General features: G+C 39.4%; 1 protein-coding gene across 4 annotated transcripts in view; it reads right to left on the minus strand.

Annotated features, from left to right (window-relative positions):
• WDR33 (WD repeat domain 33) overlaps window positions 1-21075 on the minus strand; it is a 112269-nt gene that overhangs the window by 30054 nt on the left and 61140 nt on the right. The window contains exon 8 of one of the 4 annotated variants that reach the window (XM_039253227.1): window positions 3675-3823. The exons of the other annotated variants lie outside the window; for them this stretch is intronic. Coding sequence (XP_039109158.1) covers window positions 3696-3823 — 128 coding nt within the window. The 3' untranslated portion in view covers window positions 3675-3695. Of the gene's footprint in view, window positions 1-3674; window positions 3824-21075 lie in introns of those variants that run through there. 4 annotated transcript variants of the gene reach the window in all.

The raw sequence follows: 21075 nt of genomic DNA on the forward strand, positions 1-21075 counted from the left end.
AACAAAGAATTCAAGTACCATCTCGTACATTAACAGTTGAAGAACTGTTATTCAAGAAAATGCGTCAAACAATAACAACAAAACCCGTCTACTTCCAGCCACGGGAACACAGAATGTAACAGATCAGTTTAAGGCAAAGGTATTTGTTTGCCAGGGTCCGCAGCCAGACATTTTAGTATTCAACAGATTAGCGAACTCAATTAAAAAATTAAACATCATAGGTAACTTGTACGTTGGCTAATGAATATGCAATTTATTAACAATTTACCTTGCTTTTTTGCAAAACAATTTTAAAGCCGATCCAACAGTCAACATCAACTGAAAGTGATACTATTAGTATTTCCGTCATCTAAATCTAGAAAGTGACATCAGTAAAAACTGATAAAATTAAATGGGAAGTCAATCATGGAAACAATGTACCTGTAGGCAGCGTTTTCAAGGAGTATGTTCCAAGCAACAACAGAGCACAAAGTCTTGGATGAAGGGGTTCTGTAGTCAGAGTCAGGCAATGCTGAATTTTAAAAATTAAAGGTTTTTCCCCCCATGTCTGAGAGCCTTCGTTGCTTTCAATATAGATTACAAATCTGCAGGTGAGAATCTGACCATGAGTCTTTTTTTCTCAAAGCACTTCCGAGTCCCTCAGAAGATGAATCTGGGAAATTCTGCAATGCTACCTTACTATGTTGTCTGGCAACAATGAACCTAACTAGATTCGGGACAGCGAACACCTCTGAGGAGAGAGAGGAAGGGTACTGGGTCCACATCTGTAACGTGCTCCTCTTAAAAACTTTCAGAAATAAGTATGGCAAAATGTAAGGATTTGACACAGCTGAGTGTTAACACAGAAGTGTTTTAACTGTGAAATGTATGGTGTCAAAAGAGTAGCTGGTATACAAACATAAAGACTCAAATGAAACAAGGAGGTAAGATACATCATAAATTTGCCAATCTCTTACTTAAGTCAGACATTTAATTTGCATTTGCATGTAAACTGGTTTCTATTATCTGGACCATGTAGTTACATGGAAGACAGACAAAGGCTGACCTAAAAGAAATTGTCAAGTAGGCTAAAAACTGAAATTAAGCATACATGTTGTAAGATTAGCACCATGTAGCTACTTCTGGCATCAAAGTGAAAAATTTTTAATAAATATATGACATATAAATAAGTAATTTCTGAGACCAATAAAAACATATATAGACATAAGTTTGCTGAAACTTACATGTCAGACTGCTCTTAAACTTACACAATAATGTGGGGGGCAGGTATAACAGAAAACAAGCAGTTTCCATGTGTAAATTTAAAAGATTGTATTTAGAAAAATCTTGAGGACTACATAAGGGAGAAAAACAATCAAGAGATGATTGATACAACAGGAAAATCTAAATTTTCTCCCTAAAACATTGCCTGAGAGTGTACAGAATCGGTGTCCGTCTTCTATAGTATTCAGTTCAATAACCAAAAAGCAGCAACATCACATGTTTTCTGCCAACCAGCAATTCTCCTTTGTTGGGTTTTGTTTTCAATTTAAAGAATTCAAAAAAAATAAATAAAGTTACAAGGCTCTTTGGAGAATATTCATCAAAGAAGCCTAAAGAGAAAGAATGCAACAGATACCCTTTCCATCACTGCTATTTTACTGTCCCAAATGTTAACAGCCAGTATCACTAGCACATTAGCCATTAGTCTGAGATGGGAGATACCTGGTGCCCCACACACAGTAGAAACCAGCTACAAAGTCCTTTATAAGGAAGTGTGTGTGTGTGTGTGTGTGTGTGTGTTCAGAGGTTCTCTATCAAACATTTCTGCACACATTCATAATTCAATATTAAGAAACAGATGATATAACAGTCTTAAAGAATCAAGAAAAGCATATAGTCATCACTTGAAAAACTAGAAAAGAAAGTATAAAAAGCAAAACAAAATCTTTAGAAGAATGAGGGGAAGGCCTGGCAACACCACAGCTGCCAGAAAGAGCAACACCCAGGGCGTACTACATTAAGAAGAGTCGTGTGCCAACAGAGGCCTTGGCCAGAAATGAAAAGAAGCCACGACTGAAACCCTTAGTGAAGAAACAGCAGAATCACAAAAGGAAAACAAGAATAAGTTTAAATGATACTTTAAGGCATTTCTAGGGAAAGCCTTCCTTCTGGAAAAAAAAAACAAAAAAAAGATTTAAAAAGTAAACGGATTCATCACTCTCAGTTGGCCAGATTAAGGACACTGTTTTTTAAAGCTGGATGTTTAGAAACACAAAAGCAACAAGGAATCCTGGCCAAACAAGAAGGAATTAATTAACCCCATGATAATCACAGTCACACACAACATCAACTGTACTTTCAGTCTCTGAGTTTGCCAGTATCTACTTGTATATATTTGCATTTTCGGCTCCCTATAAAACCCTTCCTGTCTACCACTAAGGAAGGTAACAATGGCAAACCTAAAGAAATCTACCTGTATCAGAACAAGGTTACACGAACCCCTAAAAAACTGCTGGAGGCAGGAGTCTACCACATGATTCCCAGCAGACTGTAATTTCAAGCTATTATTACTAAGAACTTCTATAAATAAGTAATCTGAAATGGCATCACACTCCAATTGGCTCTTGACAATTATCTCCCTTTCTGTTTCAAAGCAGAAATGAGATAACAAAACCTCAACTGGGAGCTGGTTACATTACTTAGCTTCCATCGTAGTATAAACAATCAAACAACTATCCATGAGTCCATAATGACATAAATAACAGAACAGAGTTGAATCTCTTGTGCATGAAAATTCCAAATAACTTCTGCACTTAAGTCTACCCTCAAGCATGTGAAGTGTAACTTCCCACACCTCAAGTATGGGCTGTGCTTCAGGACTCTCCCTTCCAAAGAGTGCAGAAGGGGAAGGCAGAGAACGAATAGCTTTACACTGGAGAACTCTGACAAACACTGCCTCGACCTGGTGATCAAGGTCAACATCAGGTCATGTTGTTAGTATACATCCTTGCTCTGATGTAATGAAAAGGACACTTGACCTTTGTGATCTTCCCCCCCAAATCTCTTAAAACCAAAACAAAACAATCATGAGAAAAACATCTGATAAATTCCAATTGAGGGACATTCTACAAACTACCATAAAATGTCTCTTAAGTCATGATCTCACAGTTCATGAGATTGAGACCCGCACTGGGCTCTGCACTGACAGCGCAGAAACTGCTTTGAGTTTGCCTCTCTCAACTCTCTCTGCCCACCTCTCGCTCTCTCAAAATAAATAAATATTTAAAAAAATTTTTTTAAAGAGAGAGTAAAACTTCTCATCTAAACACTGGCTCCATGAAGACTGGAACAAGATCTTGACAGTGCTAAGTGGGAGTGGTAGAGGAGACTGAATCTAGAATTCACTACCCAGCCAATGCCTCTTGATAAATAAAGACATACAATAATCTTTTTTAATTTTACTGATAGATCTTAGAAAGAAAAAAAATCTTTACCATTCTAGAAATGCAAAAACCAAGTAATAAATATTAGGAAATGTGAAAATCCAAACCACTTTAAGTTAAACTTAACATATTATAAAGAATACCAGCATTTCCTTGAGGCGATTAAAATCTGTCACCTTTTTGCATTTTATTGAATGAACGAATAAAGAAAAGCTGAGAGAACAAAAAATACATCCATACACATTATATTAAAAACCAAAATTGTATTCTTCAGGACAAGAGATCAAGGGCTAATTCTTCCCTCCTCTCTGAGCAGCATCGAGACTGAATCACGAAAATTCTCATTTCCACATACAGTCTACTAGATTTCCCTCCACAGGAAGAAAGGATGACATCAGCTTTGTCCAGTAGCATGACAGGTACAGTATCAAAACAGTATTATTTGAAATCAAAGAAAGGATATATTAAATATACTTTAATTCATATTGGTACATTGTTTAGTGCTCATACTTTATACAGCAGTTACTAACAAAAAATCTCGAGTAGGGGCATCTGGTGGCTCAGTTGGTTGAGCCTCCAACTCTTGATTTTGACTCAAGTCATGATCTACCAGTTTGTGGGATTGAGCCCTACTTCTGCACTCACAGCACAGAGCTGCCTAGGATTATCATTCTCCCACTGTGACCCTCTTTCTCAAAATAAATAAATAAGCTTTTTTTTTAATCTGTAGTAAACTTGACCTGTTAAAACATGTCATTTACCAGTTACGGCTTTATGTAATTTACTTACCACTTGCTAAGCCTTAATATTTTTAAGTGTTAAATTTTCAAATGTTAACACTCATTTATTGGGTTGCTTCAGGAATTAAACAAGATATATAAATAGCTTATCATCATGCCTGGCACACATTTTGAATAGTCAATAAATAAAAGCTCTTACTTTGATTTATTCTCTTCCCTGAAAAATTTCACCATGGGGACAGATATTTCCATAGAGTCAGTTATCCAGTAAGAGCTGTTCCTACTATGAACAGAATATAGGAAAGCAGAAAATGGCTCAAATTAAAATTACTTCCACAAAGTAAGGCTTCTTAAGATTTTGCAAAATTTCAGTTTTCAAATGACCTCTCAGAAAAGAACACTGAGCTCTAATTACAAACATCCAAACCAAGTTTTAGACTTGATCTCATGCCATCTCTCTCAGAACTGGAAAAATGAAAATGGGGGCTACCACTGCCTGTACTACTCTATGTTTTAAGTAGCTAAGACAGATAATACTTTTGATATAATTACTGATTCCACTAGACTAAAATAAAATGCAGTCTCCAACACAGAGACTTACTTTCATATCTATGGAGTAAATGTTTGATGATTCTCTGCAGTTTCTCTTTTTTAAAGAATATTAACTGGGGCGCCTAGGTGGCTTAGTCGGTTAAGCGTCTGACTTTCGCTTAGGTCATGATCTCGCGGTTCGTGGGTTCGAGCCCTGCGTCGGGCTCTGTGCTGACTGCCAGCTCAGAGCCTGGAGCCTATTTCAGAGTCTGTGTCTCCCTCTCTCTCTCTCTCTCCTAGAAATAAATAAAAAAATATTTAAAAAATAATAAATACATGAAAAGTACCTCCCAAACTAACTTGGTGACTGTGCTGAGCAGCAGACTAGGTATGTGGCATTCTGAGCTCAGCTAAGATTTGCGCCAGCGAATGCACTGCATGAAGAGGGAGGACACCTCATCTTTTCTAGGTGGGCTTTCTCATCTGGAAAATGAAGAAAGTGACCCTGGTGAAATATATATATATATNTCTGTGCTGACTGCCAGCTCAGAGCCTGGAGCCTGTTTCAGTCTGTGACTCCCTCTCTCTCTGACCCTCCCCTGCTCACACTGTCTCTCTCTCTCTCCTAGAAATAAATAAAACATAAAAAAAAAAAGAATATTAACTTATTTCTAGGGAAAAACCTACAGGAAAAATACTAGGTTTAACTCAAGTGTCTTTCAGTTATTTTACCTGATCACTTACCTCTAAATCCCCCATTGCCATGTATTATCTTAAGCTTCAAATACATGTTTAAAAATTTAAATACATATTATTTCTTAAGATATGGAGAAATGATGTAAGTAGGAAGAATGCCAGGAGGGAAGTAATACAAATTATTTTATTTCTATTTATTTCTAAAGGTCACTGATGTGAAAAAGAAATCATGTCTTAGAATAAATCATGATTTTAGCACTAAATGAAATGATGTATACAAGCCCCTCCCTTTACTTTCAAAGGTTTACAGTGGATGTACTTACTTCCCAACACTGACACAAATTTTATTAAAATTTCAAAAAACTTCAACCCAAGTGTGAGCATTCTCACAAAATAAGTGGGCTTATTACTGATGAAATAAACCAGAGCAGAAAAAAATAAAACCCCAAATACACAGAAGGCTGTTAGAGGCCTTTAAAGACTTGGGAGCACCTGGCTGTCTCAACTGGATGCACATGTGACTCTTGATCTCAGAGTCCTGAATTCAAGCCCCACATTGGGTGTAGAGATTACAAAAAAATAAAAGACTCTGGGGTCCATGACAGCTCAGTGACAAAGGCTGTGATGCAGTAATGAGGATAATTACAGAAGCTTCCATAAAGCGACCTGTCCACGCCCCTGCTGATTTTTCATTTATATAGAACAGCTACCTTCAGCTAAAGCCAGACAACAGCTTTCTGAACAAAGCCAAAGTTAAGTCTTGGAAGAAATCCAAGAACAGGGTTCTTTCCTCTCCAGAAGAAAGAAAGCAGCACAAAGCTTGTGGCAATGCCACACTATGACCCCGAAGAAGGACAGAAGGGAAGAGGAAGAGTGAACGGGGAGAGAAGAGACAGGAGAAGGGAGGAGGAGGGAAAAGGACAGAAGGCATTCCATCTGAGAGTGAAGTGAGCCAAGCATTCCACCTCATGATACAACCCACTGAACCGTGGCCTGTGGCAGATGCTGCTCACTCCACCCGTGTCCTTCCCACCATCACCACTCAGTCCCCACCACAAACGCACAGCCCATGGTGAGGGCTAGCATCCAGGGAAGGAGCCTTTGGGGTTAAGTGGACTTACTTAATTGTAAAAGAAATGAAAAGCAGCTACTTATGCTAACCAATACAAATCTTCATTCAAATACTTAAAGGACCAAGGACATTTGAGAAAAGTCAAACAAACAGGAAGAAAGAGAAAGACCAGGAAAAAAGAAAGACTAAGTTATCCTAGGCAAAACAAATAGGAACAAGACCAAAGCAAACCAAACACACAAATATGCTGATTACTATGCTGAAAGTTTAAAGGGGTATATTCATTAAAAACAAACAACAAAACAGGTCACTATGAAAAACAAAAATACCAGGGAACCTCTAGGAGATCTTGGAAATTAAACACACAGTGGCTAACATTAAAATTTCATCAGGAGGACTATATAACAGACTGGGCATGAAGGAAGACAGTATTCTGGAAGATAAAACAGAAGAAATCTCCCAATTCTTAAGAGCAAAGGAGAGAAACAAAATATGAAAGAAACAGTAATATAAGACAGATAGCTCGAGAGGTCCAACATTAATATATTAAGAGTTCTGTAAGAGAGATAACAGAAAATGATAAATAAACTCTTTGGGGTTTTTTGTTGTTGTTTTTTAAATTTTATTTCTGAGAGAGAGAGAGAGAGAGAAAGAGAAAGACAGCGTGAGCAAGGGAGGGTCAGAGAGAGAGAGGGAGACACAGAATTCGAAGACAGGTGCCAGGCTCTGAGCTAGCTGTCAGCACAGAGCCCGACACGGGGATCGAACCCACGAACCGTGAGATCGTGACCTGAGCCAAAGTCGGTCACTTAACCGACTGAGCCACCCAGACGCCCCATAAATAAACTCTTTGAAAGATTTAAAATTGTAGATTAAAGTAAGCCAAAAAAGATAGAAGTTTAAAATATGAGGGGCTGGGGCACCGGAGTGGCTCAGTCAGTAAAAGACTGACTCTTGATTTCGGCTGAGGTCATGATCTCATTAGGTACACTGAGTTTGAGTCCCAAATTGGGCTCTGAGCTGACAACGTGGAGACTGCTTGGGATTCTCTCTATCCCTCTCTCTCTGTCCCTCCCCTGTGTGCTCTCTCTTTCCTCTCTCTCTTAAAAATAAACATTTCTTAAAGTTTTAAAATAAAATAAAATATGAGGGCAGCCTGAGTGGCTCAGTAGGTTAAGCATCCAACTCTTTACTTTGGCTCAGGTCAGGATCTCAGGGACATGAGTAAAAGCCCCATGTTGGACTCCATGCTGAGCGTGGAGCCTGCTTAAGATTCTCTACTTTCACCACTCAAGCTCTTCTCTAAAAAAATAAAAAATAAAATACTTACACCTTAGTGTGGGTACAGTAAGAAAAAAGAAGTTCACAGAAAAAGAGCAATCATTTCAAAAACATTCAGAAGGAAATCTAGGTTATATGCAAAATAATGAGAATCAGAAAAACATATGAAATTGACAGATAATAGAGGCTTTCAAAATTCTGAGGTGAATTCTAGAAGCAAGAATTCGAAACTCAAACTATGAGTCAAATATGATGGCAAATTATACACCTCTATAGGTATAAGAATTTTGAAATTTATCTCCCAAGCACTGTTTCTGGGGGAAAAAAATTCTAATGTATTTTCATTAAACTGAGAAAAAATTAGTGGTCTTAACAAAGAAAGCCAAAGAAATCCCAGTATGACTGCAGTCACTGGCCCAGAAGACAGTTCAAATCAGAGCAGGAAGTCACAGAACCAGCTAAAGAATGTCTTCAAAATTAAAAGCAGGCAGCTCTTTCTCCCCACAGGTCCTGTCCCCATGCTTTACTAAAATCACCTTTGTTGCACCAAAACAAACAAACAAACAAAACAAAATTCACGTACTGTTACTGCAGAACTAAAAATGTTATGGTAAAACGTTTTTGGTGACACTACAAGAACAAAAAATGAGGAAGTAGTTAGAGATTGCAAGAAAACTCACACAAACTGAAATCCTTGGCCGCGTCTAACAGCAAAGGGAGGAGAGAAAGTAGAAGGACACTAAAGGGCCTGGGTTTCCTCCCCGAACATACGGTGCATGAGTCAAAGGGGACTGCTTAAAGCTGGTGGCCCAAACAACTAATGAACTAAGAACATTGAAAACCATTGGCGGAAGCCAACAAAACCACCACCACTTGTAATGACAAAACCCAGGCGGCAGAAGGCACAGCTGGTGGTAGAAGTAGTGAAACTCATCTTTCCTGACAAGAAGTAGAGACACCATGTCAGACAGATACATTGAGAAATATATTGTTTTAAATTCTGATGGTAACCACAGGAATAACAACAAATTGGTTTAAAATTATTATCTCTGGGGAGTGGTAATGGATTGGCAGATTTTCACTGTTTCAAATTCCATCCCGCTGTGACACTGGAGAAAAGACTTTACCACGTGAGCAGATCATAGTTTTTAAAAATAAGATTACATTCTTAAATGGAGAGAAAATCCTAAAAGGTGCATCCTGTCATCTTTAGTTTTTGGCTAGACCACAACATTCTTAAACTTTACCATTAATGACTCCAGGGCCATGAGGACAACTAAAAAGTTATCTCTCAAAAGCTTAAATGTTCATACTCTTTGCTCCATCAAAGAGTCAGAGGTCTATCCGAAAGGAAAACTTACATGAGTGGGAACAAATATAAAGGTATAAGCAAGCTTAGTGTACAACTCTGAGCCTGTTGCAAATCCTGAACATCTGTCCATGAGAATGGTAAATAAGTTATGCAGACACATGCTATGAAATGTTACAGTTACCTAACAAGGACCGGGATAGTAATGATACGGAAAGATGACCATGATATACTGTGTGAAAAGCAAACAGCGGAAGAATCTATGTCTGTGCCATAATCCCATTTCATGTAGTTTTTTAAAAATACAACTTTTGTATATGTGGAAGAATTGTGGAAACATACACACCCAACTATTAACAGAATAGTGATGAACTCTGGAAGAGAAAAGGGGAGAGACACTGACTTATTTCTAATTGTGTGAACTTTTTATGAATGCTTATTACCTTTGTAAAGGCAGAAAATCCTCAAGAAGGTAATTCTGCATAAACTCCACCCAGTTCTTTCCTTACCTTTCCACCCCTTGGTTCCCCAGCACTGCTGCACCACAGATCTCAGCCTTCCACATGGCACGTGGGGGGAGGGGGGTGTGTGAATCCAGACCTCACATTACCCTCCGAATCTTACTTCCAGGAAACTTTACTTCCATGCGATACACAGAGTCTACTTGCTGCCATGCATGACTGATGAAAACAATGCATCTTAATGTTGCATTTAGTCTTCAGCTTGGTTGGCTGCAGAATGGCACTGCTAATAAAGCCAAAGTTGCAAGTGATATCCCCACGTCAGCCAAACACTGTTACGCAGTCTGCTTTTGTACTCATCATCTGTCATCTTCCTGGTGACAGTACAAGATGTGGAAAGAGCAAAGTAAACCCATTTTAACTAGTGGGAACACACTGACGGTGGACTTCAGTCTCATGGTTGTACTCTGAAGAACGCGTGCGCGCATCTGTGTCACCAGTTTACACCCATCTCTGCCAGTCTAGTGCACACGGTCATGGAGTTGTGTCACGTTCCCCAGAGAGTGCTGGTCGGCTCAGTGTCTGCAACACCACTGCCTGTCTGTGCTCTGTGGGGGCAGTGTGATGGGGTGTGTGGGAGTACGGAGTTCTCGTTTTCCGTCCTTTAATTCCCATCTTCAGCCATCACAATGAACAAAAAATCAAAGTATTGGGACAGAGTGAAGGCTTCACAACCTTTACTGTGCTTCAAGTATCATTTTTTTCTCATTACTCATTTTTAGAGAAGGCAACAATAAAAGGAGAACATCAAGCCTGATGAATAACAGAATATATGAGGACTTACAGTGTGACCATAAGTATCTCTACAAATGAAATATTGGATTCTGATCTGAACTTAAAATGTCTATTAAAAATACACAAATAAACACCACCACAAAAATGTATCATGTTTTTGGCTTTTTTATGTTTTCAGGATACTGTAAACCTAGTAAAAAGTAGCAATGGAAAAGGGGCACCTGGGTGGTTCAGTCAGTTATACATCCAACTTCAGCTCGGGTCATGATCTCACAGGTCATGAGCTGGAGAGCAGGATCCCTGCATCGGACTCTCCACTCTCAGCACAGAGCCCACTTTAGATCCTCTGTCCCCCTCGCCCTCTGCCCCGCCCCTGTTCGTACGCGCTCTCTCTAAAATAAACATTTTTTTAAAAGTAGCAATGAAAAGAAAATTCTGCTATAAATCTGTAAAACAACTCAGTGTATCTTATGCTCATCAACTATCAATTGACCTAACTAGAACTCAAAAAGCTAGTGGCTGTCAGGAAGACTCAAATTATTATCTGTTCAAAAAGCAAACAGGCCAGCAACAGACCAAAGGAAAGGACGGAATCTGGGGGCTCGTGCACGGGAGGCCGGGGGTGTACTGGGAGTGCAGTGCTGCCTTGAGGGAGTATGCTGGTTCTGAGGTAACAGTGGAAGTAACGTATGAGGACTTATATAAGTAAAGTTTTAAAAACTAGGGGCGCCTGGGTGGCTTAGTCGGTTAAGCGTCTGACTTTCGCTTAGGTCATGATCTCACGGTTCGTGGGTTCGAGCCCCGCGTCGGGCTCTGTGCTGACTGCCAGCTCAGAGCCTGGAGCCTGTTTCAGTCTGTGACTCCATCTCTCTCTGACCCTCCCCTGCTCACGCTCTCTCTCTCTAGAAATAAATTTAAAAAACCTTAAAAAAAAAAAATTAAAAAATAAGTCATAGTTCCATTTCAATGTTATTTATTTCAATGTTGCTTACAATTAATTTGATCTATGACACTTCTAATCCTAAGAACCCTTACTGAAAATAGGATAACCATATATAATATCCCATCCCAACTCCTGATCTAGTCATCACCTCTTAAATAAACCCTGCATAACGCCTTTCCTGTTGAGTTCCAAACTCCTCTTCAATCAAATTCCCTGAAATATGTGACTTTCTTTACACCATCTTTCTTTGCACAGATGTGCATGTGATGTAAGCAACGCACATTTACTTCATGCCTGCCATGTGAGAAGTGGGATCTTCTGTGTGCTTCTGGGACCCTCACAACAACCCTGTGAGGTAGGTGTCATTAGCCCCACATGACAGAGGACGAAACAAACTCAGGTGGACTTGCCCGGTGGCAGAGCTGGAACTCGAGGCCAGAACTGCAGACTCAGGTCAGTCATGACTGCCCCCGGGTAAAACTATGGCTATTCCTAGACTGTGGAGAAGCTGGAGAGGAGGTTCAATAACTGTCACTTACCCACTGTAAACAGCAATTACACTATGTTCTCCCATCATTAAGTTATTTTGTTTTTATTTTGGAGGGTGTGTGTGTATATATATACATTTTTTTTCTTTTTAAAGTAATCTCTATACTCAGAATGGGACTCAAACTCATGATCCCAAGATCAAGAGTCGCATGCTCTACCAACTGAGCCTGCCACGCTTAACTTGTCATTAAGTTTTGAAGGTTAACAATACACAAAATAAAATTTACCCCTCCCATTTTATATGGGAAAATGACATACAACAAATAGACTTAGGTCATCATTAATTAGAAAAAGACATAGTAAACTGGTACTATTCTGCATCAACCCTTCTGGTAGATAGATACTTATAAAGAAGACATACATGCAGATCCACTGGTTACAATAAATAACAGAAGAGCGAATTCTGTGGGGTCACTAAAGTGGGTTGCTGCCCAGGCAGATTTAGTTTAAAAACACAAAACCTGATCCACGAACTTTAGGAGAACGTACCACAAGTCTATAGGCCTGAATTATATACGAAGACACGTCCTGGCATCAACATGTAATTTAGACACTGATAAAAAATGGTTATGTAATAGTTCCCTGCTAATCCTGAAATCTGTGGTAACTCTGGAAACCTTTTTCCTATGCAAAAATACGTACTGTAGTTGGCAAATAAAATCTAAATGATTAATTCATTATAAGGTGTTTAAAAAAATACATTTTTCTGTGTGAAATGGTCTTTAGCAGAAAAATGTTCTGAAACGTTTTTGCCCTTTGATGGGTACAAAGGAAACACACTCTAATGCTACTACTGCTCTACCAAAAGCACCACGATGTAAAATTTCTCCAATCAAAATCCTTTCTTAAAGGTTTCTGAGAGGGGCACCTGGGTGGCTTAGTCAGTTAAGCATCCAACTTTCGCTTAGGTCATGATCTCGCAGTTGGTGGGTTCGAGCCCCGCATCGGGCTCTGTGCTGACTGCCAGCTCAGAGCCTGGAGCCTGTTTCAGTCTGTGACTCCCTCTCTCTCTGACCCTCCCCTGCTCATGCTGTCTCTCTCTCTCTCTCTCTCTCTCCTAGAGATAAATAAAAAAACATTTAAAAAAATTTTTTTTTAAATTTAAAAAATAAAGGTTTCTGAGAATCTCACGAACATTCAAAGCTATCATAAAGCTACAAAGATTTGAAGGACTGAACATTATATTCTTTGTTTCCACAGGAGAATCCCACAGACTGATAGATAGCAGGTCTGGCACTACCACCTGGCAAAGACGGCTTGCCCACACGTGTCTTGCCTGACGAGCCGCACAAGCTGCCTTCTCTCCCCGTGTCACACTACCCAAACGCGTTCGAGCTTCTAACAAGAACGCAACTGAGGCTTAACTAACTACAAACCTAACTCTTCTAGTTCTAAAACTAACTCACTTTTCACCACATGAAAAAAAGATTCAGTAAGATTCAAGATGAAGTTATAAAAGCAGCAGCCTATCTTGCAGTTTACTAGGACACAAAATTTTGTTCTGAAGACCTCCAATTTAGAAGTCTCTCTGGCCTTGCCTGAGCAGATGCTCCAGAAACATGTGATTTCTGTAAAACTACCTTATTAGTCATGCGGCTACTTTTCTGTAAACTATAATAAAATAATGCAGTGCTCAATCTAGAAGATATGTGAAATTAAGAGACATTAAAAGCAATGACTTTAAAGCAAAGGTCAGCCACCACTGGTACTGCTCATGAAGACAGGACTGGCTATTTGACCCCTTCTCCCATACCCAGGGCTTGGCATTGAGTAAGCGGCAATCGTTTGAATAAATGAATAGATTTAAATTTCCCTTTCACGCTCTCTGATGAACATGACTAAGATGGACAATGGAGCTGTGAAAACAGTCCTTGTTTTTTTGTATTATTAAGTCGATCTGAGAGTTCATAAGGAAATTTTATAATTACTTTTTTTGAGAGAGAGAGAGAGAGAGTGTGTGTGTGTGTGTGTGTATGTGTCTGTGTATGAGCTGGAGAGAGGAGCAGAGGGAGAGATAGAATTCCCAACAGGTTCCACGCTCAGCATGGACACAGGGCCCAACAAAGGGCTCGATCCCATATCCCTGGGATCACAACCTGAGCTGAAATCAAGAGCTACCCACCCAACTAATTGAGCCACCCAAGAACCCCAATTATTATAATTTTTACTTGTAAAGTATTTGACAGAGTTCTTTATTTTTTTAAATGTTTTTATTTCTGAGAGAGAGAGACAGAGAAAGATAGCACAAGCAGGGGAGGGTCAGAGAGAGAGGGAGACACAGAATCCGAAACAGGATCCAGGCTCTGAGCTAGCTATCAGCACAGAGCCCGACGCAGGGCTCGAACCCACGAACCGTGAGATCATGAACTGAGCTGAAGTTGGACACTTAACCAACTGAACCACGTAGGTGCCCCTTGACAGAGTTCTTAAATCTTAAAAATCTTTAAAATCCCTTTGGTATTTACTGCTTTATATTAACACAGACAACATAGAAAATGAATGACTCTTCCCAGATGGACATAAACAACCCCCGAACCCCTACAAACCAAACCCTGGACACTACATTTAGTGGAATGAACCCAGGACCCCCAGAGAGATTAATGCAGAAAAACTCACACATCTCACTTCTTTTATTAAAAAGAACATGTTCGTATCTTACCCCTAACTACTTCTAGCCAGCTGAAAACTGTCACGCGTGATGTGCCTCCCAATTGTTCTGTTTTAAAAAAACTAGTGTCACTGCACTTGTTCCAATGGCATGCCCAATGTCACAACTACTGAATCCTGACCTCCCCCACCCCAAGCTGGTTCCTACACTGAGAAGCCAGTTTGGATTTAAATGCTTTTAAGAAAGTTTTAAAAAATAAAAATAACAACAAAACCCAAAGCCTCTGACCTGAGAACTAATCTGATACTCACAGCTAAGCCTCAAGGTTATTACAAACTGATTTCACATTAACCATTCGTAGCTAAACCATGGTGCTCTCCTGATCTCTCTAGACATCTCTGTCATTCTGAGACCAAAATGAAGTCAGACCAAAACAAGGTCACTGTTCAACCCACAAAGTACCAAATGGCTCTCTATGCTAAACGAGTGGCCATCCTCCCTCCCCCGAATTACCCAAAGCCCAGATCCTATAATACAATCTTCGTAAGACCCTCTTACTGAGACACCCGTAGTTCTCTGTGGTCTGTACTCTTTGCTGCAGAGAGTAATACATCCAGCTTGTTCAATTACAAGTGTGCTCCTGGTGGTCTCTGAATGAAGAGTACTGACATCTATAAACACTAATGGTGGAATGAAAACAGACTACATGTTCTAGGGTTACAAAATGATTCCAAAATGTGGCTTACTAATACATATCTCACAATTCAGAGAGGGCAGCTTTGGATAACTCTGGTATAAGATTTCTTCCATTTTGCTTTTAATGTCAAGACCATGCTAAATTGTGTTGAAAAGTTCAAATAAAATAAAATGCATTAATGACAATCACCCTGAAAACTGTTAAGGCATAGAGGAAAAGCCCATCTATCAATGTTCATTAGGAGAATGAGCAGGGGGCACCTGGGTAGCTCAGTCAGTTAAGTGTCCAACTTCAGCTCAGGTCATGATCTCACAGCTTGTGAGTTCAAGTCCTGCATCGAGTCCTTGTGAGCTGTGCGGACAGCTCAGATCCTGGAGCCTGCTTCAGAATTCTGTGTCTTCCTAGCTCTCTGCCCCTCGCCCACTCACACTCTCTCTCAACATAAATAAAAAATAAAAAATAAAAAGAACAATGAGCAGGAGTTCACCAGGAGTCCTTTCCATCAGAGGCATGCTCAAGCATTTGGGCTATACCCAGATGTAGAAGTATTTTAAAACAAGGACTCCAGGAAAATACCCAACAATAATAAAGCCAAAGGTATAAGGAAAAGAAAAGTTGGAAGACGGTAACTTTTTCTTTAAATAGTGTTCACCATAACAACTGGAAAATCTGGGTACCAGGCTAGCTGTGAGAAGAAAGGAAAGTAAGATTTCTGTATGTGCTCTTCATTGAGAAACTTTTTTAATGTACAAAATCTCCCACTTTGCAGCTAAATGTTATTTTTGTAAGTATAAATCACACCAAACAGAGATATAAAAACCAAGAATGCCAACATAGAAAACACTAGTTCTTACAGCACAAACAAATCTACTATAGACACTAAAAAACTAGAAGTCCTAAAGAACCTGCAGGGAATAATAATTTTTTTAAAGGCCCCTCTCTTCCCCAAAGATAAGGCAGAAAACACCTTTTTAATGGTGTATAATCAACTGTATAATCAGATTTTTACAAACCTATGACAATAAAGCACCCATTACTTACCTACCTTTCAGATAAAGCTGAAAGATTTTCATGTCTAGGAAGTGGGAACATGGGTTTTATATATATACACATATACATATACACATACATACACACATATATATACACCACTTCCCCAAGTGCCTATTGTGTCCTTTCTGGACTTGGAAGATTAAGTTTGGATCATCACATAAAAGTCATTGTCTTCAAAGGCACATCATTTCTTAGGAACATGTACTGTATGGGAATTTTGGTTCAGAGGAAAAGTATTTTCATCACCACTACTCTTTATCTGTGTAGCACTTAAGGCCTGTATATATTACAATCTGATTTCCCTATTAGATAGCCATTACCACTTACTTTTTATGGATCATAAAAACCTTGTTATTCACAAGGAGAAGGAGCAGTGATTTAAACTCATCTTCTGATGCCATCATGTAGTTCAAAACTATGATTTAAAGGGCACCTGGGTGGCTCAGTCAGTTAAGCATCCAACTTCAGCTCAGGTCATGATCTCATAGTTCGTGAGTTCTGGCCCTGCATCAGGCTCTGTGCTGAAGCCTACTTCAGATTCTGTGTCTCCCCCTGCCCCCCAAATAAATACTAAAGGTAACAGAAACAAAAATACACATATATATTCCAATATAAAAATGAGAACCACTTTTTAAATACTTAAAAGCTTGTTCAAAGATAATACATATTGTATCAAGCAATGCCTGTGTAACTTATTAGGAAAAGGAAGTTTGTGGTCTCCCAAGTCCATGTAGTAAAGAAGGCATTAGGTATTTTAGAGGATAATGAACTAAATATTCTAAGTTACATTTTATAGTACATTTATATCCTTTCGTCTGTAGTTGTATTAGAGTATAAGAGATAATCCAATTAAGAAGGCTGACTTTTCCATTAACTCCCAACCTCCTCTGTAAATCTCTTCTACAATTTTTCTACAAAAAGGAGAACTATGGCCCAGTGAATTTTAAGCACATTAAATTCAAGTATGATTCTACAAGAACAATGAAAAACGACACCAAAACGGTGACTACACTCTCTTTACAGTGTGGAGAAAACAGTACCAAACTGCACCCTTTATGACAATCATAGTCCCTGGCGCACCTCCCCCGGGACTACAACTCTCCTCCTTCAAATGCCTTTCATCTCACAGGCATCAACAGCTAAGCCCCAGTTCCTAAATCAGAACTGTCATCATCTCATTTCCTCACTGTGGGAGGGCACCAGCTGTGGGTTTGTTTCCTTAAAAAAAAAAAAAAAAAAAAAAAAAGGGTCCAAATATTTTAAAAAACTAAATTTCAAACAGTTCAGAGTTAGTTTATAGTAACTAACTTAACTTCGTTTCTAGAACTTAATAAACCAAATAAAATACCTAGCAAATCTCTTGAAGAATTTTTTTTAATATTTATTTATTTTTGAGAGAGAGAGAGCATAAGCAGAGGAGGGAGAGAGAGAGAGAGGGAGCCACAAAACCCAAAGCAGGCCACAGGCCCTGAGCCATCCACACAGAGCCTGACGCGGGGCTCAAACCTGTGAACTGCGAGATTAAGATCTGAGCCAAAGTCAGACATTCAACTGACTGAGCCACCCAGGTGCCCCCAATTTTTGTTTAAATAAGCATTTATTTTTACCAAGAAGACTCTTGGTAATTCACATTTGCATGACACATTAAAGCAATAAATCTATAAAACTAATACGCTTAAAAGATGTAAATCAAAGTTTCCATAAATTTCCAAGAAATGATGAAACATAAATTATTAATAACCAAACTTCTACAGTATTTAACATTCAGGGCCTGCAGAAATAACATTAAAACTGGGCATTGTTCTGTATGACCTCAAAAAAGTAGAATTTAAATTTAGGAATCACTGAACTTAACAGTGTTCCTTAATTCCTAATATCTCCTTTAATATCATTCTATTTGCTCTTAGAATCACTTTATCTATCAGTGGGGCCAATATCTGCTACATATGAGAGAAGGATTTAGCCTCCCACCCTGCAACAAAGTCCAGCGAAGACTTTTAGGGTAGAACAGGGGACTTCCCAGCTAGTCTGCTATCAGCCAGGAAGGCTGATGGGACGGGGCAGAGGCTGACCAGGAGGCCCAAACAGATGGCGTCAGGTTTCTGTGTATGTAAGTCCCGTCTACTATGACAGAAAATATATAGAATTAGTTTCCCCAAGACCCCTAGCTTACCACTGACCACCTTACTCATCGAAGATGACAAAGGGAACTTTGACCAGAGTTAGCACTAGCTCATCCAACTTTATTACTAAATGAAGTTAGAAATTAATTACTGTGATTAAATTGGATCAACAAGACAAAAACCTATTCTTCCCCCCCAGAGAATAAATGCTGTCCCAGTGAAATAGTCTGGACATCAATGACCAGTATGGAGCAGAGTGATGAGCTGTCAAGACCTGATTTTCAGTATATTCAGTATTCACATTCACCAAGGTGCTTGCCCAATTCACAAAATGTATTTGTAGAAATGACAGAACTAGAGAAATGTTGGAAATGCTGCTTAAGGATGAGGCCATGACTTGAGAATCTTTATTTGACCACAATTCACAATCATTAAATATCTGATTCATCTAACAATTAAAATAGAATCTTTAGGGGCGCCTGGGTGGCTCAGTGGGTTGGGCATCTGACTTCGGCTCAGGTCATGATCTCACAGTCAGGTCCGTGGGTTCGAGCCCCGCATTGGGCTCTATGCTGACAGCTCAGAGCCTGGAGCCTGTTTCGAATTCTGTGTCTCCCTCTCTCTCTACCCCCTCCCCTGCTCACACTCTATCTCTCAAAAATAAATAAATAAAAATAACAAAATAAAGGGGCGCCTGGGTGGCTCAGTCAGTTAAACGTCTGACGTCAGCTCAGGTCACGATCTCACGGTTTGTGTGTTCAAGCCCTGCGTCGGGCTCTGTGCGGACAGCTCAGAGCCTGGAGCCTGCTTCAGATTCTGTATCTCCCTCTCTCTCTCTGACCCTCCCCTGCTCATGATATCTCTATCTCTCCCTCAAAAATAAATAAAACATAAAAAAAAATTTTTAGGGGCGCCTGGGTGGCTCAGTCGGTTAAGCGTCCAACTTCGGCTCAGGTCATGATCACACAGTTTGTGAGTTCGAGCCCCACATCGGGCTCTGTGCTGACAGCTCAGAGCCTGGAGCCTGCTTCTGATTCTGCGTCTCCTCTCTCTGACCCTCCCTTGCTCATGCTGTCTCTCTCTCTCTGGTCTCAGAAATAAAATTTTAAAAAAAATTTTTTTTTAAATAATAAAATAAAATAGAATCTTTAAATGCTTCCCTAGGAGATCTTTTTTAAAAAGACCAATTCTAAGTGTCGAATTTCTGGGTACCTGAATACATCAGAAAATCACAACAACTTGTTTAAGCAAGTGTCTGCAGTGGTCGCTTCAGCAGCATGTACACTGAACAAGGGGTCCTATTTATGGTGTAACCGTAAATAGAAACCTATACAACTGCAATAACTAATGATAACGGCTGAAAAACATTTAGATGAGAAACATAAAATACACTTCTGAAATAACCATTATTATCCTTAAATAGGCAGAGACGGAAGCAGGCTCTGAAACTAGTTTTGGAAATGAAGTAAGACCTGACATTGATCAAAGCACTAAATGCTTCTCATGAATTATTTTATTCTCATAACTACTCAGGAAGGTCAGTACTGTCATTAATCCCCATTACACAGATGAAAACACAGATGCAGTTCAGTGACTTGCCCCAGCGTCTCATGGCTGCTAAGGAATGCACTGTGACTAACACCCAGGTCCCAGAGCCTGTGATGATAGTACACAGTAGTATCTCTTTACATAATAACTTTTGTTGTGTTGCTTTCAGTAGCAGGAAACTAGCAAATGAAGTTAATCAGAAAAATAATAAAACACTGTTTTCAAAAGAACACAGAGGCAGGGTGCCTGGCTGGCTCAGATGATGGAGCATGTGACTCTTGATCTTTGGATCATGAATATGAGCCTCACTTTGGGAGTACAGTTTAATTAAAAAAAAAAAAAAAAAAGAACAGGGTGCTTGGGTGGCTCAGTCAATTAAGCACCCAATTCTTGATTTCCCTCAGAGCATGATCTCACAGTTCACGAATTCGAGTCCTGCATCTGGCTCTGCACTGCTTGGGATTCTCTCTCCCCGACCTTGATATCTGCCCCTCCCCCATGCACACACAATCTCTCCCTCAATGAACTTTAAAAACAAAAAAAAAACCCAAAAGCAAATCAAAGAAATTAAGAGAGTTCTACAAAAAGGAAAGGGAGATGATAGAAATCACAAAATGACAAAAACAAAAAACACCTTGAAAAACAGTAGATAAAAAAGGAAACGTAATTTAATGAAAATATGTTTGAATGTCTAACCTACCTAACAATAGGCTTGGGTGGGTAAAAGGGACGAAGGAACCTTTTAGAGTGCTGAAAACACTCTTTATCTTCACTGATAATGACCACTACACATAAAACATTTTTATAAAGGCGCCAGTGCACACTCTTGAGAAGAAAAATCTTTACAAAGTGCTCATGACAGGGTATTACTGCCTATACCGAAAACTAGTGGTTTGGAATAAGTCATGGTAAAACAATCCTTTTTTATTTTCTCTTCAGAATTACTGGAGGAGGGTAAACAAAATCATAGTCAAACCATAGACAATCTTTTGAACTAGTCTGTGGATCATAGCAGAGGATGGTGGCTTTACAACCACATGCTTGAAAGGTCATTTCCAACGTTACTTTCCACAAGATGTTTGTTACCTGTGAGGCAAGTCTGCATAGAGGGCTGCAAGGTCCTTTACTCCACCTCAGTCTTGTTTAACACCTTTTTTTATTAATCTAGATGGCCAGCTTTGCAAATTTACAGGTGATCCAAGGCTGGGAGTTCTCTAAGTGTCAGGATTCAAGATACTGTGATG

This window comes from Hyaena hyaena, unplaced genomic scaffold (assembly GCF_003009895.1).
Source record: "Hyaena hyaena isolate Hyena2069 unplaced genomic scaffold, ASM300989v1 scaffold_441, whole genome shotgun sequence".
NCBI classification, from domain to species: Eukaryota; Metazoa; Chordata; class Mammalia; order Carnivora; family Hyaenidae; genus Hyaena; species Hyaena hyaena.